The 27111-nt window shown below is 54.4% G+C and overlaps 1 protein-coding gene and 1 long non-coding RNA gene across 3 annotated transcripts in view; one reads left to right on the top strand and one right to left on the bottom strand.

Annotated features, from left to right (window-relative positions):
- The window catches only part of SYNPO (synaptopodin), a 68097-nt gene that overhangs the window by 30210 nt on the left and 10776 nt on the right, over positions 1–27111 (bottom strand). Inside the window, exon 1 of one of the 2 annotated variants that reach the window (XR_013555199.2) lies at positions 341–3791. Coding sequence is in view for 1 of the 2 variants with exons in the window: in XM_060634715.3 (XP_060490698.3) it covers positions 6646–7051 (406 nt within the window). In the remaining variant the exon portion in view is untranslated. Of the gene's footprint in view, positions 1–340; positions 3792–6645; positions 7297–27111 lie in introns of those variants that run through there. The other variant, XM_060634715.3, reaches the window with a different exon arrangement.
- LOC132680852 (uncharacterized) lies at positions 19658–24806 on the top strand. The gene is made up of 3 exons (XR_009610735.3): positions 19658–21002; positions 21307–21418; positions 21928–24806. It is a non-coding gene; the product is annotated as an uncharacterized LOC132680852 (long non-coding RNA).

Genomic DNA, 27111 nt, shown 5'->3' with positions numbered 1-27111 from the left:
CTGCCCCGGCCCCCGATGTGCTTGCGGGTTGGGGCTCGAGGGCCGGAGCCCCAGCGCAGCCCCGGTAAGTAGCTTCACCGCGTCGGGGCGTCCTCCCGCTCCGGGGCTGCTCGAGAGCTTCGGGATTTCTCCAGCGCCCCCTCCCACCCCGCCCCACGGTACAGATGGGGAAACTGAGGTCCGGAGTGTAGCAGCGACTCAGCCAAGGTCACCCTGTGCGCGGGGGACCGGAGCCCAAATGTGCCACCTCCACCTGGGCGGCACAGGGAACAGCACAGGTGGGAAGGGGCGAGGCCCGCTCGGCACCTGCACCCCCGCCCCGCAAGCGCCCCTCACTCACCTCCAGCCGCCGCGCGCGGTCCCCGAGCTCACCGGCGCCGTCGCCTCCGCGCACCTGGCTGCGTCCGTCAGTGCGCCCCGCCCCGAGCCCCCCGCCGCCCCCGCCCCCGCCCCGCGCCGGGCGCCCCTTCCGCGTCGCCGCCGCCGCCGCCGCCGCCACCGCCACCGCCACCTCCCAGCGGGCTTCTCGGGGACCCAGAGCTGGGATCCCGGAGCCGAGAGGGCTGGGCGGGCGAGCCGCGCTCCTGCCGCCCGCTCCCCGGGGCCCTAGCGCCGCCCCGCCCGCCGCCCCGCCCCGCCCCGCCCCGCCCCCGGAGGTGCGACTCCCTCCCCCGCGGGCTCGGCCCCGGGATCCTGGCGGTCTCCTTTTTCGCCCGCTTTCCTTCCCTGTGCTACACTCTGCTGCCTTGTTGTGTCTCTGTTTCCTCCTCCTTTTTTTGTATCTCCAGGTCGGTCCCTAAATCCCTCTGCTTTCATTTCACCCAGTTCTGTCTCTCCATCCATTTCAGCTGCCCCGCTTCTCCCCCCACCCCATCCCTCCAACCACCCCTCTTTTAAATCTTGGTGATTCCGGCCCCATAATTGACACCACTCCCACCTCTCCAGCCCCTTTCCTTTCAGATCCAGATGCGGTGCCCCTCAGGCCCATCTTCGCTCCCCCTTCTTAGCTCTGGTGATTAGAATAACTGTCTACCTTAGTAGGACTTAGGCAAACGGGGACTGAGGAAGGTCGTCACCTCCCCGCTGGCCTGGGGCCATCCCCTGACTTCACTGGTAGGTCAGCAATAGGGATGCTGTGTGGCTCCTGAACTTCGGTTCCCCATCTTTTTATTGAACTAAATGCCATTTAGACTGAGCTCAGCAGAGCCCCATGACAGTGGTCGGTGTGCATCAGAATGGGGGGGGGGGGGGGAGGAGGGGGAGATGCTGTTAAAAGCGGAGATTCCCACATTCTAGCACATCCTCCCAGTGGTGAAGAGGCAGTGGGCTTGGAAACAGTACTGGTAACAAGCACCCTTCACACTCCCACCAATTTTGAAACAAAAGTAACTGCACTTGGAAAAATGTTGGCCTGGGTTTTCACCGAAGTTTCCTGGGGTTCCAAGTACCCCACCCCTTCAACCAGGGTGGTTCCACTTTCATTTGTCTTTCATATCAAGGTTCTGTGTTTAGACTCCTGCTAGAGGAAGTTAGCCATGGGCTCATGTAAGCCCACCCCACCCCACCCCACCCCACCAGAGGTTCTGTGAAACACTAAGCTGCAGGTGGCCTGGGTTTGGGACATCCCCTGTCCCCAGTGGGCGGGCTCAGAGTGCAGGAGGTCAGGTGACAGAGAGGCAAACCCTATCTGGCTGCTCCCATCTCTCTTCACTGGTTGGCCTCATGGTCTGCAGAGAATTCCTCTGCCCCCACGGCTGCTCTTGTGCTGGGGCCACCACAAGTGGAGGTGGGAAACATGGAGAGAGAGGGTCCTGGGGACTGGCACCAGGCAAGGTATTGCCTGCCTTGTAAGCCCATGTGCTAGAAAAGTGGCTATAGTCCAGCCTGTGGAAAACCAGGAAACAAACTGTGTGTGGGAGAGAGAGAGAGAGAGAGAGAGAGAGAGAGAGAAAGGGAGCGAGGGAGGGAGGAGAGAAGCTAGAATTACTGTGTGGGTGGGTATGAAAGAGAAAGAGATGGGGAAGAGGAAAGAGGAAGGAGGACAGAAAGTGGTTCAGTCTGTACGTAGGTGTTTGACGGTGGGTGTGCAAGAGTGGATATGCCTACAGGAGAGAATGTGTGCATGCAGGAGAGATTTTAAAGTGTGGGTATGTGAGCAAAAGAAAATGGAGAGAAGAGCATGCTTTTGACCTGTATCTGAGGAAAGGAATATGTGTACTGGTATGTTTTCAGGCGGGACTGTAGCTGTGTATGCAAATCTGATACATGTCATGTGTCACAGGTGAAAGGTAGGCATGCCTGAGTGAGGGGTGTGCGTGTGTGTACTCGTGTGTGCCCCACGTGTGGATAGGTAGGTGTCTGAGGGCATGTACATGCATGCATGTGTGTGCAGATATGTGATTATATACACATGCGTATCTGCATAAGAACATGGTATGCATATGTCTGTGTATGCACCCATGGGGGTGTGAACATGTGTTTGGGTGCACGGGTGAGGTATATGTGACCCTGTGAGCCTTGCTTCTGCACCATTGCCCTCCTATTATGGTCACTATGGAGTGTGGGATTGAGAGGGGGTGTGGATGGCATCCTGCCCAGCCTCCTGCTCTTTCTACCTTCTCTCGCACAGGCCTAAAGAGCAGGGATCCTGTCTCTGGCCCAGTAACCACTGTCAGCTCTTACCATGACCGGGGGTTCCTCTGCCTCAACCATAGAAACATGGTCGGGGCAAGGTGCATCTGACAAGCCAGATCCACACCTTCATCCCCACCTTAGAGGCTCGGAGCAGTGTCCATTCGAGTGGGAAAGGCCCCCAAGCCCTCTAGATGGCCTGGGCCCCCAATGACAAATGGCCTGGAGAGGGGGGAAGGCAGCTCTCCCAAAGCCACAGACGAAGGAGGGGCTGGATCAACAGTGGGTCCCAGGTCTCCCTAAGTGTATCCAAGGGGGAGGGAACTTGGCTTGGCAGAATCCCCCACCATCCTCCAGAGCCTGAACAACCTTTTTCCAGCCCTAGGTGGGTGGAAGAACACAGCCTGCTGCCTTGTTTCCATGGAGACAAGGCAGCACAGAAGGTGGTTGAAAGCATGGGCCTAGACCTCCTGGGGTTCAAATCTCCGCTCCTCCACCCACAGGCCTGAGACTCTGACAAGTCACTTAAAGTCATTGTGCCTTAGTTTCCTCATCTGTGAGGCAGAGATAAGAAAGGCGTGAACTTCCTGGGGGTGTTTAGAGGGTGAAATGAAGTGACCCATACAAAACAATTAGCACAGCGTGTGGCAGCTGAACTGGGGTGGGGGGGTTGGCAAAAGCCCTGGGTTCCAGCTCTAGCTTTGCACCAACTTACTGCATGACTTGGGGCAAGTCTGTTACCATCTCTGGGCTTCGGAGTCTCCTCAGGATTATCTACACAATCATCTCCGTGAGCCCTGCCAGTGTTGACCAGCTGAGAGTTTGGGGTGAGGACGGCGGCCATAGCTCAGGGCTGTCTTGGTGAGCCGTGGACCAACTACCACCGGCGGAAGCCCAGCCGTGAGCCTTACGCACTTGCCTTCTCATATCTATTCTCTCACGTTGGCAGCAGCTGACGGAAGGAGACTAGAGCCGCAGGCTGCTACCCCCATCATCTCTCTGCACCCCCTGCTCCCCTAGCCTGCCAAGGACCCCGTTCTGCCCTGCCCAGCTGGTACTCAGGCTTTAGAGCAATGGCACCACGTACCCACCCACCCCAAGTGGTGGGTGCCCAAGGCCGAAGATGCCATGACCCATACTTAAAGCTGCCAGGGAGCACTCAAGGGAGGCAGGTATAATTGCGGAAGGACGGGTGTAATTGTCTGAAGATGCTTATATTATAATCCTTTGGCGGTACCGGGAGGAAGCTTTAAAAGGAAGCCCTAATCCACTAATAACCTGGCAGCCCCACAGGCCTCTTCCCTCCGGATCTCCAGGCAGAGAGAAAGGACTCTAGCCACTCCCTTTCCCGAGGGAGCAGAAAGGCCAGTGTGGGCTCTGACGCACGACCACCCGGATTTCTCCTCTCCTGCGAGACCCAGATTCCTTCCTGCTCGCACCGTGAGAAGACTTCCCTGAGACATCCTCCTGAGGTCACTCCTGCGCCCTCTGTCCCCAGAAACGGTCAGGACAGAACTGGAGACCATCTGGCTGGACGTCAGAGAAAGAAATGAACAGGACTGTGAGGAAGAAGACCGTGATCATAGTCTCAGCTCCAACACTGACTGTGTGACTTTGGGCAAGGGACTTGGGTCTCTGAGCTTCAGCTGTGTCACCTGTAAAAGGGGCAGAGTGATACCTGCCTTGAAAGACTATACGGTAAGATCGACGAGAATGAGGTACTAAGAAATGACCTAGCTCTGTGTGAGAGGCCAACAGGATTCATTAAATGTGGCCCCTCTCCTCCCTTCACCCATGGTCTCTTCCACTCCAGGATGTCAGCAGACAGCACACTCCCCTTGTAAATCCAGAATACAGCGATGGCTAAGAACAAAGTCCCATATTCAAAAAACTCCGTGGTTGAATCATGGCATAGCGGCTTACTAGCCAGGAGTCTTAGATAAGTCACAAGGCACCTACGTTCTTTGAACCTCGACCTTCTCATCTGTGTAATGGAGATAATCATAGCATGTCCCTCATGGGGATTACTGTGAGGTTGAGTGAAGTGATGTATATAAAGCTCTTAGCCCAGTGGGCTTAGCACATAAGGGCTTAACAAATAGTAGCTGTTATACTGTGGAATTGAGGATTATTTTAATTATTATTAACATCTGTCACGGGATCACCTAACACTTCCAAAACACTACCCCAGTCTAAGATCACTGAAACCTCATAATGGCTCTGTGAGGTAGAGAGGCTCCTATTTTTGTTTTATTTTCACAAATGAAGAAATTGCAACTCACTAAGGGGAAGCGATTTGCTGGGGTTTGGCTGGTTCGTATCAGGTCCAGAACCAGCACCCATGTCTCCTGACCCTCAGCCGTGGTCTGTAAGAGGAATAGGAGGAGGTCCTGGGGCTTTCAGGCTCTAGGGGACCTGAGTTTGGGCTACTCTGGTGTGAGGGCCCACCTCCAAGTTTAGGGCTGCTGGGCACTCCTGGGGTCCTCCTTCTTCTTGCCCTAGATGCATCGAAGACATCTCCTGGATCCTGCCCAGCTTTCTGTGTGACCCAAGCATGGGGGAGTTGGTGGAGTGTGGGGTGGGGATGGCCATGGGGGGTGATCAGAGCCTGGAGAGAATTATTTCAGAAAAGAGAGTGGGCGGGACGGCTGGTGCGATGCCAGCCAGGGCGGTAGCAATGCCTGCAGAGAAATGAGGTGTTCCTTCAGCTTCCTGACGCATTAGCCCTCCCAGGCCTGTGTCCCCCACACGCCCTGTGCCCCCAGGATCTGCTGGCAGCAGCTGCCTTCTGAGCAAGCATAGCCTGGCTCACGTCCTCTCCATCTGGACCCACTTCAGTGTTTCCATGGGCCCAGGCAATGGAGGTGATTCAGTGCGGGTTTCCCTGTCCCGCCCTGCTCTGCTGGCTCCTGACTCCTGCAGCCTATAGGAAAATTATCTCCCTCCCTCCCTTCCTTCATCCCCTTCTCCCTTCCTTCCTTCCTTTCCTTCCTTCTCTTCTTTCCTTCCTTTCTTCCTTCCTTCCTTCCTTCCTTCCTTCCTTCCTTCCTTCCTTCCCTCTTCCCTCCTTCCTTTCCTTCCTTCCCTTCCTTCCTTCCTTCCTTCCTTCCTTCCTTCCCTCCCTCCCTCCCTCCTTCCCTTCCCTCCTTCCTTCCCTCCTTCCTTCCTTTCCTCCCTCCTTCCTTCCTTTCCTCCCTCCTTCCCTTCCTTCCTTCCTTCCTTCCTTCCTTCCTTCCTTCCTTCCTCCCTTCCCCTCTTCCTTCCCTACCCTTCTCCTGTCTTTCTTCCCTCCTTCTACGTTCCTTTTTTCCTTTGTTCCTTCTCTTTCTCCATTTGTTCGTTCACTCCTTCCTTCCATCCAGTGAATACTGAGCTCTTCCCTATACACTGTCCTTGGGTCCTCACTTCAGCCCAGGTGACACGGGTCCAGCTTTTGTCATCTCTAACAGATGGGAAACTGGGGCCTGGGTGAGGAATGTGGGCCCAGCTCAGTCACCAATATGCCGAGAGACCTGGAGCAGTCTCTTCCTCACTCCAGGCCTCAGTTTTTCCATCTGTAAAATTAGGAGGTCAGCTTGGATCAAAGGCTTCAGTCTGTACCTCAGAAACCCCATGAGGGCAGCAACCATGTCTGCTTTGCCTGGTGCTGTGTCCCCAGCACCCTCAAGTAGCCGGCACACTCAATATGTTCAATGAGAGGCAGTCCTGCCCCTTCATTGCCTGGAATCCAAGGCCATTTGTTGCCACGAATGATTCAGGGCAGACAGAGTGAGGGATGGACTTTCGTGTAACCAAGCATGATATCAGGGCTTTCTCTCCCTGCCTTCTCCCGTGCCCCCCTTGGCAGAGAAAAGAGTGGGCATAGATGTGGCATGGAATCCCAGTCTCCCCTGTCTCCCCACAGTCTGTGGGACTGTGACAGACTGTTATGGATCATGGGAAGATATTGTCAGGAGACCTGTTGGGGTCCCCAGTGGGCTCTGGCAGTCCAGGGGAAAAGGGACGTGAGCTTACCTGGTTTCTGGGCAACCCTGGGCCCCGTGCTGCGGCTGGGGCCGGGGCTGGTTGTCATCACCAGCTGAGCCTTCACCGTGCTCCCGTCCTGGCCGGCCTTGTTATCATGCTGGGACCCCCCTTGTGCTTCTCTGGAGTGTCTGGGTGCCTGGATGCCCAGGGCCTTGGGCAGCTCTGCTGCCCCCTGGGTGGCCCTGCAGGCAGAGCTGTCCCCATTCCTGCTGGCCACCCTGTCCTCATCCAAGTTCGTGAGCCCTGCCTCTCCCTGAAGGCCCTCCTCACCGCTGCTCTCCTCAGCCTCCAAGGCCAGACACCTGTAGCTCCCATCAGGGATCCGGAAGGTGCAGGGAGTGGGCCTGTCTTCGCTGGGTCCCAGGTGGGCAGGTGGGAGGTGGGGACCCAGCATGGTGCTGCCTCTCCTTAGAGACGCACAGAAGTGGGGGCCAGGCCGGCCACCTGTGCGAGCACGCGTCTTTGCTCCTCTCCGGGGGTCTCTTCTGGCTCTCTGCAGCTTTCTCTTCTTCAGCCAACTCACAGAGCTGCAGCAAGGTCCAACTGTGGGGTCCTCCTGGGCTGGGTTGGGTGGTGGACCCCCAAGCCCTCCTCTCAACCTGTGTCTGGTCTGTGAGGCTCTCCTTCAAGATGATCTATCTGCACGGGGAGAAAAGAAACAGCAGATGAGACCGTATGCTGGGTGTTCTGGGCTGAATTTCTGAGACTTGTCCACCTTAAGGTGGCCCTGAGAACTGGCTGGGGTTTGGAGGTACAGGTCTCACACACCCACAGCCAAGTCCCAAGCTTCAGTCATTCGACATCCCAGATGTTCACCATATCCTTATGCCACCGGACACTTTATTTGCTTACTATTTTCCACAAATCAACTTTAAATAACTTAACTCTATCACTTTAGACTTATCTTAAGCCATAATCGCAGGAAAACCACAAGTATGTCACGCTAAGTCATTTCCCCCCCTAAGACCCATTAAATAAATATCTAGTTATTTAAAAATACTTAACTGGGCACCGCCTAGAAAACATTCTCTCACATGCCAGAAAAGGTACATACACCACAGGAATCACAGGAGCCGTGGGGCGGAGGACCCAAGACTGGGGCCAGGGGGTCACGGAAGAGGCTGTGTGCACCAAGGGGGGCGGGGCAGCAATGTGCTTGTGTGCCCAGGCTTTGAGCTAGAACCCCAGCTCAGCCACCTGCCTAGCTGCCCTCTCTGAACCTCAGCTTCCCTGTCTGCAAAATAGGAACTGTACCATCCCCATGGAGGACTAAGTGAGAAAATACGTGCAGAGGACTCAGTATGGTTTTCGAGACCTGTTGGCTATTCTTTGACTTCGTAAAAACGTCTTGAGCTTTTATTGCCAGACAACATACAATGGGGGATAAAGAAGATATGGTATTCTGATTCCTGAAGCCTTAAAATCTGGTGGGGGGAGTGGTGAGTGATAACAAGAACCATAATAATAACAGTAGGATTATTTATAAATGTTAACAGTGATGATGGCTTCGGAGCGAGGGCATGTGGGATGCGGAGAGGGGTGGGTGGGAGAGGAACCTGGGCGGGGAGAACTGGCTGGCCTGGGAGGCAGATGGAGAGTGGGTGTGGAGGAAGAGGGAGGAGCCTAGGCGCAACCAGGTTTGTTGCTCTGGTGATGGGGGGGGGGGGGGTGATTTCGTTAATAGAGATCGGGAGTCCATGTCCCAGGAAGGGCAGGTAGAGCTTAAGATGGCCAGTGGCCACGTACACTGGGAAGAAACCCTGGGATTTATAGATCTTGGTTAACAGATTCCACCTCCGCTTAGCGGTGTGAACTCGGGCAAGTATGCACACTCCGAATCCCACTCGTCCTATTGCAAAATGGGGAGAGAAGAACCCCCCGCCTAACACACACATACACACACACTCACAAACACACACACCCTGGCTGGCCCATGGATAGTGAGAACCCTGAGTTGTGAAAGTCTGGACACTGGTGACCTCGGGGCTTACACTGACCTTACCTGCTGTGGTACTTGACCTGGAGGTCATGCCTCCACCCCCAGACACCCTTACCCCCCCCCCCACCCCCACCACCACTGAGACCAGCAGGCTGGGTTAAGGCCTTGGCTTCTTGGTTGGAGCTGTGCCAGGAGAGTGTGGTAGGTAAGAGGCAAGATAAGCACATTACCTGGCCCTGGGGCAAACCAGTGCCAACTAGGGAAAGGCCAACAAGCATCAGGATTGGAAAGATAACAGGCACCTGTTATAGCAGCCGCAGCGGAAGGGAAATCAACACAAAGAAGCTAGCCTTCTGCCCAGAGAAGAACGGCCACTCACGGTATTTGAACACCTACGCCATACTGGGCCATTTGCTCAGGTTGTGGAGATAAATCATCACCACCACCCCTTGAGAGGGGTACTGCTATCTCCTTTCAGAAGTGAGGAAACTGAGGCTCAGATAGCAAAGTGACTTCTGCCTAAGTCACACAGCTAGTAAGTGACAGGGCTCCATCTGTCCCCAGCTCTGACACCTTGACCGTGATGGTGGACACAAAGAGAAGAGATGGCTCCAGGGCCCTTCCCTCTCCATGCTTTTTTCGAACTCACCAGCTGCTGCCAGATTTCTGCCACTAGAGAGTCACAGAATCCTAGAATCTCACGAAGAGCCAGTAGAATTCTGAAAAGACCTAACTGGCCACGCGACCTTGGGCAGATGCCTTTTGTACTCTGGAGTCCGTTTGCCCAAAGGCACAATGGCAGGGTTGAGCCACATGATGCTGGAGGGTCCATCCAACGTTGGCATTGCAGGCATGCCATGATTCTAGGCCCTTGGAGCCCCCCTCCCCCATCACCACCGCCACCCACACCATCACAGAGCCAGATGGCAACAGGCAGGAGTGGGTGTGGGGGGCAGGGCTCTCCCTGACACGCCACAGGGGCCTCGCCTCGCTCTATCTCTGCTTCTGTTTTGCTGTATTTGACGGTGGCCACGGTTTCCAGGAAAGAAGAGAGAGGCGGAAGAGTTAACTTTCCGCCACCCACACAAATATTTTTGGCCAGCGTTGTCTTCACGCTGCCAAGCCAGGAGGGAGGGGTTGGCAGGAGCACTCCAATTCAAGTCTCCCTCCTGAGGAGGGAGGACTCCCAACCCAGCTGGGGGGCCTAGGCAGGCCCCTTGCGGCCTGAGCCCTGGAACACCCACTGAGCTCAGGAGGCCAGGGCAGGGGCAGGGTGGTCAGGACCCACAGCAGTAAGGGCAGCTGCTGCTTACTGAGCATCTGCTAGTGTGTGGCCAAGCCTTTTACCTAACACTCCTGGGGGGCGGGTGTGTGAGTGCTGTCTACAGATGAGGAAACTGAGGCAAGAAGAGGTAAATTCCAAATCCAGAGGCACACGGGTGGTGAGTGGTAGAGCAGGATGTGAATTCAGCTGCTGGGCCCTGTGCTCTCACCCTCTGCTCTCAGTGGCTGCCGACTTAACTCCGGAACCCCTGCAGGGGGCCTGTCTGTGTGGGCACATCTCCAAATGTGGGCAGGAGAGAGCCAGTTCCAACCTTGGCAGAAATATGGGGTGGGGGGGTCCTCTAATGCCAGCTCCCTCAAATCCACATCCCTCATCTGGCCACAGGCTCTAAGGGCATGGAGGCTCGGCAGGCAGGGCCGACGCAGAAGACAGCAAACCTATTGTCTTCTTCTCCGAAAGGGCAACTCTGAGCCCAGGGCCGGGAAGGACTCACCCAGGTCCTACGGCAGGTCAGATGCAAGTCTTGTACTAGGACCCAGGCATCCAGGCACCTGCCTCCAGCTAAGCCCTGCTCCACCCCAAGGGGTCAATTTCCTTCCTCCCTCCCCTGACCTCCAGGAGTCCAAACAGGGTACCGAGCTGAGCTGAGCATCAGATGCTCTATGGTCCCCGTGCATACAGATCTGAGGGGCTGCCGAGACCTCCTGAGAGTGGGCCCAGGGAACATGGCCTTGGGAACCTCATGTTCTTCCTGCTGTTCCCTGTGTGATGAGGGAAGGACACTGGCTCTTTGGGATCAGATCGGATTCAAATTCTGACTCCGGCATTCGGTGGCCGCCTGACCCTGGGCGAGTCTCTTCATATTTCTGAGCTTCAGTTTTCCCAGCTGCAGAATGGGTTAAAATAGGGCCTATGTCCAAAGGTTGTTGTAGGGATTAGTTGGAAAACATAGGCTGATTCCTTCACTCAGCAGGGAATGAAGGAGCACTGCTGTATTCTCACCTGCTGGGCTCTAGGGATGATGGACAGCCAGGCGAGTGTGCAGCACTGACCTCCCCTGACTCCCCTGGCCTCTCACTGGCCTCCCCTGACTCCCCGACTGCAGTGCCCACAGCCTGCTTTGTGGCTTCAGGGGAAGGTAGAGGGAGTGAGGGGTGCGGAGGATCCGTACATTCCAGGGGTCAGAGCATGGAGAGTCAGTTTTGACTGTCCCAGTGATTTAGTGAGTCATGTTGGGGAAATCAGAGGAGCTGATTCTATAGTGGGGACATGGAAGCAGCAGAGAGGGGAGGAGCAGCCCAGGAAGACTGGACCCTCATTCCTCTGAAGGCCTTTTTGCCCCGGAAGTCTCCACACCTGGGCTCCCCACCTGCAGTCTCTTCCTGTCTCCACCCTCTATGGGGTCTAGTCCACTCTTCTAAAGCCCAGCTTTGAATGTCTTGCTCATTTGCTCAAGGACCCTCCGTGGCCCCCCGTTGCTCACAGAACTTAAAAAAGAAACAACATTTGCAAACAAAGGGAAATGCAGATTCAGAGGCAGATCTCATGATTCTTGGCTGAGGGGAAGGAAGGAGGGCTTCCTGGGGATGATGACGCTTCAGTTGGATTTGAAGGACCTTGGTAGGAAGTGCTTGGCATTCTGATGGATGGAAGAAACCATCCATCCATCAAGACCCAGTGAAGGCAAGAAGGCAGGCCGATTTGGGGATGAATCTGGAGAAATATGTGGGCCTGGAGAGGCTGAGGCTAGGGTACGTGTGGCAGGGCAGAGGGAGGTAAGGCTGGAAGACCAAAGTGTGACAGGCTTCACTTGCCTGGACTCTCTCCTCCTGGCTTGAGAGGTGATGTAGAGGGCGGCCCTATGGGACTAGGGGAGCTACTGCAAGGCCGAGTTCTTGGGGTGGGGCTGGGAGGAGAGGATGGGTGGCTGGAACAAGGGCTGGCGTGCAGGGATTCCTGCCAGAGGAACATTTTGGAGCAGTTTCCTCAACACCTGGCACTGCGCCAGGCACATAACAACAAAGATAATAGTTGATGTTTATGACGTGTTTACTATATCAGGTGCTGTTCCAGACACTTAGTGTGCAGTAACTCATTCCCTCCTCATCACAACCCTATAAGGAGGGTGCTATTATTATCCCCATTTTACAGATAGGGAAGCTGGGCCTACGTGACTTGCCAAGCTCACACAGCTAGTAAGTGGATGAGTCAGGGTCCATCTCCTGATAGTCTAGCCCCAGATATCACTCTTATCCATAAGGCTGTACTGCCTCGATAGTGTAATTAATACTGAATGAATGAATGAATGAATGAATGAATGAGAAGGAAGGAAGGATGGGAGGGAGAGAGGGAGGAGATTATCTCCAACATCTGGTACATTGCCTGGCACAGAGTAGCCACTCAATAAATATTTATCAAAATAATGAGTGCGAGGTGACCAAGGCATTAGCTTTATGTATAGCCTAGGGGCACAAATGGACTTCTCCTGGGGAAAGGGGTAAGTCAGATCTGGTGCAAAGGGCTCATCTGCCTACCCCACCCCTGCCCGATAGCACCTCAGCATCAGGAGTAGTTTGGGGGGTAGTGTCTGGCCCATCCAGAGCTGAGTTCCCCCATCACTAGGAAGAGATCTTCTGTTGTCCTCAAGAATCTGAGCTGAGAGTATGTTCCCGTCTTAGTGCTTCTCTCCAAGGAGGGGATGGGAGCCCAGGTGCGGGGTTTCTTCCTTATGGTTCCAAAGGGGGAATCCCAAGCCCCCCAACCTCTAGAACAGCTGCGCATGAGGAAGCCCAGCATTCATGATTATCTTGCTTTATGTTCTTGGAAGAGTCACTTCCTTCCAGTGGGGCCTCAGTTTCCCCAGTTGAAAAGGCCTTGGGCAGAGTGGTGGTGGGGGTATTCACAGGCAAGATTGAAACTATCCCTGAATTCACCCTGTCCCGTCATTTTCCAGGGATTGAAGTCAGCTCCAGAGAGATATGCAAGTAGTGGCCACACATTACTGACTGACCCCTCCTTCCAGTGCTGCAGGACAGATTGACCAATCCTGGCCTCCTTCCTGCCTGCCTCAGCCTCCAGCTATCACTGCCCTGGCTGCCCAGCCTGCTGTGACCTCTCTTCTTTCCTCCCTACGTCTCTCCTCTCCTCTGTTCCCGTCCACCTCCTGGGGCAGATGGAGCCAGGGTCCAGTGGGCATCACGTGAAGCTGGGCAGGGCGGGGGGAGTTCAAGAGGCATCAGGAAACGATCGCTTGGCAGGAGGTGAGGCGCTGGGAAGAGGTCCCCAAGCTGGGCTCGCTGGGTGTTCTCAGGAGAGATGAGTGTCAGCCAGGCCTCAGTGCAGCCTCACAATAACTGGGCCAGTCACATCGTCTCCCTGAATTTCAGTTGCCTTCTTGGGAGAATGGCTACTCAGTCATTCATTTATTCATTCATTCATTCGACACGTACTCACTGAATGCCAGCTATGTGCCAGCGGCTATTTTAAGCACGGGTGGTACACAGTGAACAAAAAAGAAAAAAACCCTGCCCACGTGAAGCTCGCATGTTAGTTGGGGTGGATGGATGATAAATAAATAAGAAACTATGTCAGATGGTGATAAGTACAATGGAAAAATAATTAAGCAGGAAAGAGAACCAGGGACTGCGGTGTATTATTAGGACAGGGAAAACAGTGATATTAATATGAAAAACCTTGACAGATGCCATTCTGTGTTTTTATGGCATATGTATTTCAAGTTCGCAATTACGTTAAATTCTCATATGCAATTATAAATACATAAAATCAACATTAGGTGGCAAACTCGGGAACGTAAGCCTGCAAACCTCTGGGAGATTTATTTCTTATGCTAATCTTCTGATTGTGCAATTGTTCATTTCATCTTATGAATACATCTGCCGTTTAGGGTTGAGTATTTTTATAATCCTGGATATACAAATATGATTTTGCATATTAGCATTATCTCTTTGAAAAACATTGTTTTCCAAATTCATTAAACTGAGAGTATGTCCTCAGTGTAAAACACCTGCTATGCAATGAACTGGAGGATTATAATGATGATGTCATAGAGTTGTGAAGATGAAGTCAGGTGATGTGCATAAGTACTTGATGAGATGCAGCTATTGTTAGGATTATTTTTGGCAAGGGGTGAGTGGGGATATAATCAGAATAAAAGCTACCATTTATTGAATATTGACTATGTGCTGGGCACTGAGCTCATACATTATAGCAATTGTGATCTTATTTATTCCCCATAATAACTACCTACTAGTGGTAGGCAGCAGCTACCTACTACTGTTCCCATTTAACAGATGGGGAAATAGAGGCCGGGAGTATGAGTCTACCCATGATTCCAGAGCAGGAAAACAACAAGCCAGGACTTGAGGGTGCCTGGGAGCTGAGCTGGCCATCTGGAGGTTCTCTGAGGGTCAGTGCAAAGAACCCTTCATACTGGCCACGGCTCTGCCATGCCCTCTGTGACCTGCGCCACATGTTTCCACTCCCAGGCCTTGAGGACCCACAACCGGACAAGTACAGGGCTGGGCTTGGGGTCTCCAGGTGCCCTTCCAGCTCTGGATCACCCATGAATTGCAGCACCCAGGATGCTGAAGGATTCGAGCCCGTTCCAAATGGACTTGCCAAATCCAGCCTGCTCACAAAATCAGCCAAGTCCCATGCACGTCACATCTATTTCTGCCCTGCTGGGTTTATAAATATGTGGGCCAGGGAACCAGCTTCGGCAGAACCGGAGAGACTGAAGTCATGGCTATAAATACAGGACCAAGGCTTTCTGGGGTCAGGTGGGTTTGCCGCAGGGTCAAGGCCAGGCTGAAAAACCACACCCCAGAGGTCCTACATGCAGTTCTGTCTCCTGGCAACCCAAGAGAATGGCGGCCCCTGGAGCAGGGACTTGCTCAAGGCCACAGGGGCAGTGAGAGTCAACGGTGGGCTTGGAGCACGGGTCTCCCGGCTCTGAGTAGAGGCTGTTCCTCATGCCACCTACCATCCACGCTCATAAGTGCCCCCTCACCCCGCCCTGAGGGGTCACCTGGGAGAGCCCAGCTTGCACAAACACATGATATTATAATTTAAGTTTATAAAATAAGCTTCTACTGGGGCGCCTGGGTGGCTCAGTTGGTTGGACGTCCGGCTCTTGGTTTCGGCTCAGGTCATGACCCCGCGGTTCGTGGGTTCGAGCGCCACGTCAGGCTCTGCGCTGGCAGCGCGGAGCCTGCCTGGGATTGTCTATCTGTCTCTCAAAATAAATAAACTTAAAAAAATAAATTAAGCTTCTTACGAACAACATACTGCTTTTTATCTGTGGGATGTATTGGGGTTCTTAAATTTTTCATTTGAGAAAGTTCTATGACTAAAAATTGAGGAAATTACTAACGATACCTACCTCCCCCTCGATGGGACCCTTCCCCATGCAGGCAGGGGGCCCAGCCACGTGCTGAAGCCTGCCATCCTGACCCAACAGTCACCTGTGTGAATTTCTTCCCAAGTCTGCACTCAGAGATATCACTTTGATAGCTCAAAATTGGCCACGGTGGGAGTTGTTACACTATAGAGATGGGCGGGTGCTACAGATCAGGCTCCCCTCCCCTCTGCCATCCCCCCCACCCCCGGCCACTCCCCACCCCCACCCCAGAGAGCCAGTTGTTAAACATTTACCAGCACACTACTGGTTAAGACCATAGCTGGTGAATCCCTACTGTGCCTGTTTCCTGGCTGGCTGAACTTGGGGGGCCAGTTATCTTACCACTGCGAGCCTCCATTTTTCCATCTGTAAAGTGGGAGCCATAACCACACCTGCATCATACCCACTGTGAAGGCTAAATGAGCTTGTACCCCTAAGGATTAGCACAGCGGTTTCCAAACTTGTCTGCACAGTAGAAGCCCCGAGGATTTTTTACACACGCCAAAGGCCCAGCCATACCCCAGGCCAGTTCAATTACAACCTATGGAGGTAGGCACCACTGTACTATTTTGAAGCTTCCCAGGTGATTCCAATATGCAGTCAGGGCTGGAAACCACTGGCTCACATTGCCTGCCTCTTTGTAAGTACTTAGCAGCTATCCAGGAACCAAGAGAGAGAAGGGGGCAGTGACGGGGGCGTTTGTTTGTTTGTTTGTTTGTTCTATTTAAAGGCCCAGTCTGCCTAAAGTGTGCAGGAGATGGTGTTCCCAGGGACCATGGAAGGAGGGCCTTTGCCCTCTCCCTTCCAGATGTGCTCTTGGACCCCCCCCCCCCCCCCACGCTCCACAGCAGATGGGCACAAGCCTGTAAACCCCAAGGGGGCCTCACTTCATTTGGTACTTAGCTGGCCAGCCAGGAGATAGGCAGGCCCCAGCTGGGCCTCTCCCGCCCTTCCTAGAGACAGTTAGGCTGGCTTTTCTCAACCCACAGGCCAAGGATCCACGAAGCTTGGCTTAGCCTGGGAGACAGCAAGCTGCTGGCTTGAAAGACTCAGATTAAGAATAGAGCTATAAGAGGCGATGCCAAGGGCTTGGGGCCTCAGCCCAGCTTTTCCATGGACCACCACCAACGAAAATCAGTGGCAAAAATAATCATAAGAGTGGCCAATATGTATTGGATTCTTTCTATGCACTAGGAGGTACCACATAAGCACCTTGACAGACAGTCTGATCCAGGGGACGCTAGCCGCATGCGTTACTTGCATTTGAGATGTGGCAAGTTCAGACTGAGAGGTACTGTGAATAAAGGATAGCATCGGATTTCAAAACTCTCATCCCCGAAGAAGAATGTAAAATGTCTCACTGATAACTTTTTAAAGATTTATTACATGTTAGGACGATGCTATCTTGGTTTTAAATAAATGTGTTATTAAAATAAATTCCACGAGGTTTTTTTTTTCCCCCACCTGCTTCTTTTTACTTGTTTAGGGTGGCTGCTAGGCAATTTGAAATGACATGTGTACTCGTGTTATTTCAATAAACGGGGCTGGCATAGAAGTCAGGAGGGCATACTGCCTAGGGCCACAGTCCTGGGCTTCACATTCTATTCTGTATTCTGCCACTTACCAGCTGTGAGACCTTAGGCAAGTTCTATAACTCTGTGCCTTGGTTTCCTCATCTGTCAAATTAGGATAATAATAGTACCTACCTCTTTTTTTTTTTCAAAAAAAATTTTTAAGTTTTATTTATTTTTGAGAGAGAGACAGAGAGAGTGAGTGGGGGAGGCGCAGAGAGAGGGATAGAGAGAGAGTCCCAAGCAGGCTCTGTGCTGTCGAGCCCGACGCGGGGCTCGAACTCATATACCATGAGATCATGACCTGAGCCAAAACCAAGAGTCGGACTCTTAACCGACTGAGCCACCCAGGCGCCCCAATAGTACCTACCTCTTACGCTTTGGTGTGGATTCAGTGTCTTGGTACAGAGAAAGCGCCCATGAAAAATCGGCTATCAGGGGACCATGTGGCACACAGCTAAATGATTTCCTTGGATTATCTCATGTCACCGTAGGGGCTGAGCTCCCTGTCACTGGCAGTGAACAAACAGAGCCTGGAAGACTCCTTGGCAGGCTGCTCTAGAGGTAGTCAGGAAATTGAATGTGGGTCAGGGAGGCATTGGATAAAGTGGTCTTTGAAGATGGCTTCCAGTGCTGACACTGCTCTGTGCTGCTGTCTGTCCCTTGCTTAGTGTTTTCCATTCATCTCTTCTCCACCATATCCTTTTCATTCAACCCAACTGAGTTTTCATTCAACCCAACGGAATATAATAAGCATTTAAAGGTGCCACCAGGGGTCAGCCGGACACTGGGGGGTGTGTGGGGGGGAACCAAGGTAAGCAGATGGGGCTCCTGCCTTCAAGCAGTCCAGCATGGGCAAGAGGACATGAGGCAGTGGCTTCGATATTTATAACACAAGGTAGGAGGGGACAAGGGCTGTGAGCAGTTACCTAGCCTCTTTAAGCCTCAATTTTCCATCTGTAAAATGGAGCCAATGACAGAACCACCTCCTAGGACTTGTGAGGATTACATGAAATCATATGGGAGAAGCACTTAGCACCATACCAGGCACAGGGACAAGTCCAGGAAGTGTTGGTCATCGTTCTGGTCCCACAAGCGCTGGCACAGTGTCAGCTTTGCTCACTGCCATTCATTCAATCATTCATTCAGCAAGCAGTTTTTAAACATGTGCTGTGAGCCAGGGCTGCTCTGGGAGCTGGGAGTACAGCGGGGACAAGTCTCCCGGACTTGGAAATGCTGAGGGCAGGGCATGGTAGGACACACGACAAAGTAGTAGTTGAATAAATAAGCCAGGTAATTGCAGATCATGGAAAGCACTCTGTAAGGGATAGAGGGACGAGGCACGCTCCCTGCTCTAGTGCAGGAGTTGTCATCCCTAGGACCTACTGTAATGCCTGGCACCTAGTAGGTGCTCACTAAATGCATGTAGCACAGATCTCAAATGAGAGCCATGATAGGGTGTGGGAAAGGGGTGGACTGGTTCCGCCTGGGAACTTTCTCTGACGGGGGTGGGGGGTGGGGAATCAGATTGTCAGTTCATCAGTGACCTGGCAGTACAGGGAGGTGGGCACCTAGGGTTGGAGACCTGGGTTCAAGCTAAAGTTATGATCTGCCATCTCCTGTGAGCCACTGACTTCAGGCAAGCTGTTTCTCCTCTCTTGCCTCAGTTTACCCCTCTGTAAAGTGAAGAGGTTGAACCAGACACTTGCCAAGAGTCCCTTCAACTCTGGTAAGTCTGTGGATCTATCTTACCAAGATTCTGTGTCTTGGGGGCGCCTGGGTGGCTCATTCGGTTAAAGGCCTGACTCTTCATTTTGGCTCAGGGCATGATCTCATGACTCGTGAGATCGAGCCCCGCACTAGGCTCTGAGCTGACAGTGCGGAGCCTGCTTGGGATTCTCTGTCTCCCTCTCTCTCTGCCCCTCTCCCACTCAATTTCTCTCTCTCTCTTTCAAACATAAATAAACATTTAAAAAAGAGAAAGATTCTGTGTCTTGATCCTGGAGGGCAGGGGGTGGGGGAGGGGTTGAGGCCGTGAAGCATGGAGAGACCTGGCTGAGGGAGTGTGCCCAGGCCTCCCTGGGGACCCCTCAACTTCAGCCCACCTGTGGAGGGAGCCAAAGGCAGGAGACACTGGTACGCATTGGCCGAATAGTGGGACTGGGAGAGAGCTAAAGCCCCCACCTGATTTTTGAATTGCCTTTTCCTCAGGGCCCTGAGCCTCAGCTTGTTCCCTTCTGGTATCGGGGGCCTCCCTTTCCCCAGGGACAGCTCATTCAGTCTGTCTTGAGCACCCCTTTTCTATAGAGGTGACATCTTCCTTCTAGAAGCCCCTCCACCCCGCCCCACGGATCTCAGCCCCATTGTCTTGAGTATGACAGAACAAGTTCAGCCCTGTTTTCTATCCCTTCCCTCAAGCTAAATCAGTCCCTTCACACTATTCCACACGGGACAGAATTTTCTGACCACCACCCCCCCCCCCCCAGCCTCATCCTGTTCACCCTCCTCTACTGTCAGTCCGGTCTGTCAGACTCTCCGAAGGGAACGGACCCCAATATTCCAGGAAAACCAAAGCAGCACAAACCATGGTAAGCCCATCACCACCTCCACTTCGGATACTCTATCATGATCAGTGCAGCCTGGCATCAAACTGGCCCTTTCGCCCTCTTTCAACAGCGGTATCTCTGCTGGGTCGTACTGTCCCCAGGGATCCCAGAGACCTCGCTATATAACTACCACTTTCATACATCTCCGGCATCCTGTACCTGTGCTGTGGGCATTTCGAGCCCCGGGGAGGACTCCGATATGTATTTCGGTCAGTTTGACCCTCTGTGGAAAGGATTCTCAGGGAGTGGTGGAGTCAAGATACAAGAAAATCATAGTCACCACCGATGCCTCCCCCCACCCCGTCCGGCACATACACGCACATACAGGATGAAATAAAATAATGGACGGGAAACGTGTTTTGTCAACAGTTATCCAAAGCTATCATTAAGGAAACTCAGAACACACTGAGGCAAGGGCTGGCGGGCTGAACAAGCGTGAGGTGTGGGGCACTGGAATCCCAGGGCTAGAGAGAGGAGGGAGGTCAGTCTTAGGGGTTGGGGCGGGTGGGGGAAGGGGAGCTTGGGCAGAAGGTGCTGAAGGAGGAGGCTGGGGGTGCCGAGTCTAACGCTGCTAAGGCTGCGGATGCGATTCTTTGTCCGTCTCCGACCCCCGCCTCTCCTCTCCGCTGACGCCTTGGCTCGCACACATGGAGGCACCCCAGCCCTGCTGCCTCTGCACTCTGTCGCCAAGGGCAGGACGCTTCCCTTCCCTGGGCCCGAGGAAAGGGCAGTCTCGGGGTGCTGCTTCACACGGCAGGCACGGTGGGGGTGAAAGTGCTGAACGCGGTGCCTGGAGCAGAGCCACAGCCCAGTGCTCGCCCCCCCCCCCCCCCCCGGGACAGCGTGGGGCAGCACTTGACCGATGGGCCCTGTGCTCCGGGGACCTGCTTTGGCGGGGGCCGGGGGGGGGGGCAGCGGTGGACAAACTGCGTGACGTTGGCTGAGTTACTTTGCCTCTCTGAGACTGGTTTCCCATATGCAAACCAGGGCTAATTACGGCGCCCACCTCATCCGGCTGCTGTGTGGATTAAACCAGTTCATGTAAGTAAAGGGCTTCAAGCTCAACAGTAAGTACCCGGTAAGTGTTATTGTGGTTGCAGTGAAGGGCTGAGCCAGGGGTTCTAGAAACCCTCCAACTCAGCACCTGCCCTCCAGCCGGAGCTGCTGCACCATGTGCGTGCGTGTGTGTATATGTCTGTCTTGTGTGTGTGTGTGTGTGTGTGCATATCTATCTGTGTGTGTATCTGTGCATGTGTGTGTCTGCATGTGTGCCTGTATCTGCGTGTGTCTGTGTGTGTGTGTGTGTGTGTGTGTGTGTGGGAGCGCACGCGTGTGGGGCGGCTGTTGGAGTCTGTGCAGTGCTGCTGGGAGTGGCCTAGGAGGTGGCTCCGCCAGACCAAACAACCCCAGTGCTTCAAGCTCCAGGCTTTTCTCTGACTCTGTTTGCTTTCTTTCTCTCCTTTCCGGTTCCCCTTTAACTGGTTCCTGCTTCCAGTGAGCAGAGCCGGAGGGAGGCCCTGGCAGGGTAGGTACTGGGCCCTCCCCTCCCCCTCTGCATGAGGTTTTCTAGACCCCGCTTCCCTGCCACAGCCCCACACAGGCCCCTTTCCTGTCTGAGGCTCAGTATCCCGGTTCCCTCCTGTAGGAAGCTGCCCTACTCTCCTGCTGGCAATGCCAACGGAGAGCACTGTTACCACCCACCCACTGCCCGGGATTGGGGTCCAGGGTTCCTCCAGGAGGTGGTTTTGGGAGATCTGAAACCAGCCCCCAGAGAGGAGCCTTCCTGAGGCTCCCTAAGCTTCTGACCACCTGGCCTTACTACCTATAAGGGCTGTGACGCCACCGAGGGACCAGAAGGACTATTTGGGAGCATTTGAGGGGCAAGGGACCCTGAGGCCAGCCATGCCCAGGCCTCAGGCCTCCAGGGTTCCATTCAGCCAGGTGAGTATCCACTGAACACTTACTACACGCCAGGTTGGCTCACTTGACCCCCACCGACGCCCCACGAAGTAGGTGCGATCCCTGCCCCAGTTTTACAGATGAGGAAACTGACAGAAGAGCTAAGTGGCCAGCTTGAAGTTACAGGGCCAGTAGGAGCAGGGCCAGGCCTGGAGCCCAAGGCTGGCAAAGAGTTAGCACTCTCCCCTCATCTCAGGGCAATCACTCTCGGTCTCGTCCTTCCCCTCGTGAAGTGGTGATGACACCCTGCTCTTAAGTCAGCAGAGTCACTGCCAGGCCCGACACCTTTGAGCTACCACTTATTGGGTGCAGTGTGTGCCGTGGCTTCGGTCCCATCGTCTCAGGCGTCTTCATGACAACCCATTTTACAGATCAGGAAAGTACAGCTGAGAGAGGTGCAGTAACCCGGCGAGGTCCCATAGCCGCAGCAAGAACGAAGCACAGGTCCACCTGACCGCTTTTCTTCCTTCTCTTTTTTCCTAACCCCACAGCAAGCTCCAGCTTTCCTTTGCCTGAAGTCGATATCGTCACCGGTAGACCTGTGTGTGACTCTACGGGGAAAGGACCTTGCTGCCCCTCCACGTTCTGCCTCTAGCAAACCCAGGAAAGGGAAATCAAGGTGAAATCTAAGGAAGGGGGGACGCCCAGGGCATCACTGTGGCTGGGTTTAACTCAAATCCTCTGCCTTCATTGGAACCCACCATTTAGCACAACAAGGGTTACGTACGTAAGTGGACCCTGGTCGTATGAAAAGTTCCATCTGCTAAATGGGAATGTTTCTTTAGGAAGGGGTTGCTCCTTAAAGCCCATTCCTCCCAACTAAGCAATGCCAACGCCCACTCTCTGCTCAGGCAGACCTCTCTATGACGATGCCCAGAAAGCTGGCCAGTGCAGCATAAAGCAGTCCTCTGTTTGCCCTTGGCCTTGGGTGTAGCCTCTAGCAGTTCCGTAGGACGCACAAGGCCACTGAAGGCCAATTGAAATGTGATAAGTTCTGTAAGCAGGGACTGTGCCCCTGACCCTGGCCAGCTGCTTCTCCAGGATTTGAAACAGCTGGTCCAGGCCACAAGGGAACCTGGTCCCAAGGACCAGGTTAACTCCTGGTTAACTCCTGGACCAGGCTAACTCCATGTGGCCCACCCCTGCTCCAAGAAGCCCAAGCCCAAAACTCTCAAGGTCTTCCCCACACCCTGGAAAGCACGCCTCTAGAGGAACAAGAACCTTCTAGAGGTAGAAGGATGTTGCTCCCTCCTCGGACAGAGCTACATAATTACTGCAGCCTCGCTAAGAACAATGCCTCCTGAGCCTGGTGTGGACACTGAGGCCTTGGGGGGGCAAGGAGCCTACCCTGGGCTCCTTCCTCTTCACCTGCTGCCTCTCCAAGAAGGGGTCTTGATTTGCGCCCCCACCCTCCCACCCAAGGAGGCTGCTCACATCCTTGAGCCAATGTGTGGTGCCCTCTGCCTGTTGCAGGATGAGACAAGAAACACAGTCTCAGAAGCCCCACCCCCTGCATCCTCCCGGTGCGCCCCTCCCAGGGGGTGGTCCTGGGTTGGCACATTAAACACAGCCAAGTAGCCAGGGAGCCAAGGCTGAATGGCAGGAAAGGCTGAAGCCAGGGTGGCTCCTCGCCTACCCGCCCAACCCAGCGATTCAAAGCAAGGCTGAGGCCGGATAAAGCACTTGAAAATGTCAGTCAGGGAACAATCTCTTTCCCAAACTCCCTGCCTTTGACCTTGGGCACCCAGCCCTGACCTTGGGACGGGCTGATCTTTTTCTCAGCTCTGCTGACTCCATCCCCAGTCCCTTCACACACACACACGCATGCACGCACGCACAAGCACGCACTGTGACAACTGGACTTTTTGCTGTAATCACAGAATTACAGAACTGCTCATTTGCGGGGCCAAAAAATGGTTTATAAGCAGATCACACTGGGTCCCAGACAGTCGGAACCAACATTCTTCTGAGCATTTAAAATGGTAAAAGCGTCAAGAAAGCCTGTGGCCAAAATGGACAGGACCCCAGGGACCATCGGGCAGTCCCCAGCCTTCATTCATTTGAGCAGTTTGTAACTTTCATCTAATGTATCTTTATGTATTTTTTTCCCTAATGTAGGTGAAAATAACACACAAGCCTCGTCAAAATGAAGATTACTAGTCCACGTGGCCCCATCTCACCAGCTCCCAGGGTGGCACATACCGCTTTGGGAAATACTACCTTGGCCCAAACTTGCCATTGTAGAGATGGGGAAAACTGAGGCCCAGAGAAGGGAGGAGACCTGTCCGACATCCACAGCAAGTTGGTGGCAGGTGGCCACCACCAGATCCCAGAGCCCTGCTCCCAGAGAGTCTTACTCCTTAGGGAGAGAAGACCCCGGACTCAGGTCACTGAGGCCCCCAGGTGCCCCCGTTTGCCAGAGAATCGGAGTGCAGCCTCCAGCCTTTTCTCCAAGGCCTCGCCCTTGTCCCAGTTATCCTCTGACCCCTCCTGGAGCTGACAGCCCCCAAGCCGCCTCCCTGACGGTATGGGAAAGCTGGCCTTTTCCTTGGGATTGGTTTTCTTATCTTCCATGGCTACAGCGAAGATGCCATGCTCCTGGGCATGAGCGCTCTGAAAAAAGATGACTACAGATATGGGAGAGGGGGTTGTTAGCTCCTTGCTCCGTGCCTCAGCCTTTCTCTCTGGGAAATAGGTACAGGTTTGCGGGTGTGAGAAGGCTGAGCTGGGCTAGAGGGAAAGGAGCGAAGGAGGATGGTGGCCATGGGGGTGTCCCCGCATGGAAGGACCGGCACCAACTCAGCTGGGGTGTCTCCTCACCCCCCGAAGACCCTCCTGGGAGGCAGCCAGCAGGCTCCCAGGCTCAGGGAGATAGGTAGAAGTCTGCCCAGGCCTCTGGCCACAGGAGGCCAAGAGGGAGGCCAATCTAGCCCTGTGAACAGGGCCACCATCGACCTGCAGACACGCTCACGCGCACACACTCATCCACACGACACGCACACACACACAACTCAGACATTCACGCGCGGTTTTTGACGCACTCTCATTCGCGCAGATGCAAATGACCCCAACCCTTCCTACCCCCCACTCACCCTGGGCACACAGCGGGGCCAGCCTGCCTCTTTCCTCCCCCCCCAGTCCCAAGCCCCAGGCCTGGCGGCGTCTCTGTCCCGCTGCCTGGGAGACACATGTGGTTTCAGTTAGCAGCAGAACGGGCATTTCCGTCCCAGACAGCCGGGCCCTGCCAGGGCCCCGGCCCGACAGGCACCCCCAAGAAGGACCACTTCGACCCCCACTCCTCCACTGGCCACACCAGGGACCCCAGAAGGCCCTCTCCCCAGGAAGACCCTGTTTTCCTCTCCCAAGGTCTCCCCCTCACCTGGAGCCAGAATCCGCACCCACTCGCTCAGGGACCAGCTATGCCCGGGGCCTCCGGCCACGACTGCCAGCCTGCCTCCTCGCTCTCGCTCTGTCTCGGAGCAGAGGCTGAGCTGGATGGAAGGAGGGCAGGGTGTCAGGGGGGCGGGCGGGAGGGAGGGGAGGGGGCGTGTGGAAATGAAACTTTAATAACAGAGCCCCTTTTGTTTCCGAGCATATGGGATATTTCATACATACTGAAGACATTAGCCGTCTATATTTTTAAGGGCTCCGGCTAAAGGATGAATAAATACAGCCCATATTCCACTCTGCAAACACGCACATGCAGAGTGCTCGCTTCTGGAGCATTTCAAAACCCAAAGAGAAAGCCCCCAGTGACACCGGACACTTAAAAATAAATATGTTTCCAAAACCTCCAGCTCGCCTTGCCCCTCTTACAGCCACCTGGAGGCCGTGGGGCTCCTTTCCTCCTGTCACCCTCCCCGCATCCTCTCTACCTTCTACTTCGGAGTAGGGAAGCAAGGCCCTGGAATCCCGCCTCCATCCTGGTTCTGTTTCCCAGGACCCCCTAGCCCCCCGCCCGCCAACCCCCAGCAGGATCCCAGTGTGTCAGAGTTCCAAAAAAGCTTGGAAATCTTTGTCCTTTTCGTTTCAGAGAAAGGGCACCAAGGCCCAGAAAGGGGCAGAGACTTGCCTGAGGTCACACAGCAAATCAGGATCTTGAGCCAAGGGGCAGTGCCTTCTTCTTTCAATGGAAGGGATCCCCAGCTTCCCCACCTCAGGCTGGGGGTGGGGAGACCCCAGTGCCCCAGAGGGAGGGCCAAGGTATGGGCTGGGAGAGTGCCCGCCTGCCTTTCCCACTGGAGTGCTGTTCTGGGCAACCCCCCCCCCCCCCAACTCTGGGCACTCATCCAGAGGAGACGTCAGCAGGGCTGGGAACTGGGCCGGCCCCAGGAAATCCCCTTCAGGCCGGCAGATCCCAACAGGCCTGGAGGCCTCAGGTGAGGGAGACTCCCACCCTGACAGCTCGGCTCCCAGTCCCTTGTGCCCTCCATCTGTTCTCCCGGAGGAAAAACAGGGGCCAGGTCTTGGCCAGAAATCACATGGCAAGATGACAGCCGAGTGGAAAATTGAACCGGGTCTTCAGACCCTGTGCTTGTTGGCATGCTTTGCTGGTGAGCTCTTCCCCAGCTCCCCCTACTCAGGGCCCCTTCCTCCTGGGCTGCAGCACCCCCACTGATGTTTATTCACCCTCAGCGGTGGCCTCTGCTCCCCACTCCTGTGAGAGTTCACCAACGGTCTCACCATCCGTTTAGCTGAGTAATCTACACATAGCAAGTGCCCAGAATAAATGTGGATGATGGATCATGATGACACTGACAGTTTATGTGATGCTCTGAGGCCCGCGCCAGGCATGGGGGCTCTGACAGTTACTATGAGACAAGTTTCCTCCCTCCCAGGGCTTGTGGAAGAGGAAGAGCATCCCCTGTGGCAGACAGCTCCACATTCAAGGGAAACTGAGGCCCAGGGAGGCTCGGATGCTTCTCCAGGCCACACTAGTGGTAATTAATGGGGCTGGGCCTCCAACCAGGATTCCCTGACTCCAGAGTCAGTGCTTAGAACCCTCTAGGGGCTCACTCATCGCCTGAACCCCACCCTGGCCCCAAGACTGTGCAGTGCTATGCTGTTCTTGAATGTCTCTGCATTTAATAAGAATCAGCAGGCAGAGCACCCTCAAACCCTCCATGGGAATGGAGAATTGATGCAGGAGCTGGCGGCCTGGGGTTTTGGCCTCACTGTGCCACTAACAGCTAAGTGAGGTCCCTTCTTTAAGGACACAGCTTTTCTCCGCTGTAAAGTGGAGATAACCATTTCACTGAATTATGAAGATCACATGATATAAAGGATGTGAAGGGTGGGGGGGGGGGGCTTTGCCAAGTACGTGGTGATTTTCCCGTCTGGAATTTCATGCTGTGGATAGATCCTGGCATTAAATGCTGTCTGGGTTCCAACGGGCCCCGACTGGCCTCCTTGCCAGCCGGTGGCCCTCACCATAACCTGCATTAGCCCCCAGAGTCAGCTTCCTGAAGAAGGCCTTGTATCTTGCCATCTCCCCCACCCACAGTGACCCCACAGCAGCTCCCCCATTGCCCCAAGGCAGCCAGTGAGTTAGAGGTGCATTCAAGACCCCTGGGAACTTGATCCCCACCTGAGCCTCCCCACTCTTTCCCAGCCCAGACCCTCCACCCATGTCAGCCCGGCATCCTCAGGCCTCGGGAAGCTTTCCTGCCCCCAAG

Source organism: Panthera onca, chromosome A1, assembly GCF_046562875.1.
Source record: "Panthera onca isolate mPanOnc1 chromosome A1, mPanOnc1 haplotype 2, whole genome shotgun sequence".
Classification (NCBI taxonomy): domain Eukaryota; kingdom Metazoa; phylum Chordata; class Mammalia; order Carnivora; family Felidae; genus Panthera; species Panthera onca.
Note: the sequence above shows the minus strand (reverse complement) of the source record. Positions and strands in the feature narration are given on the sequence as shown.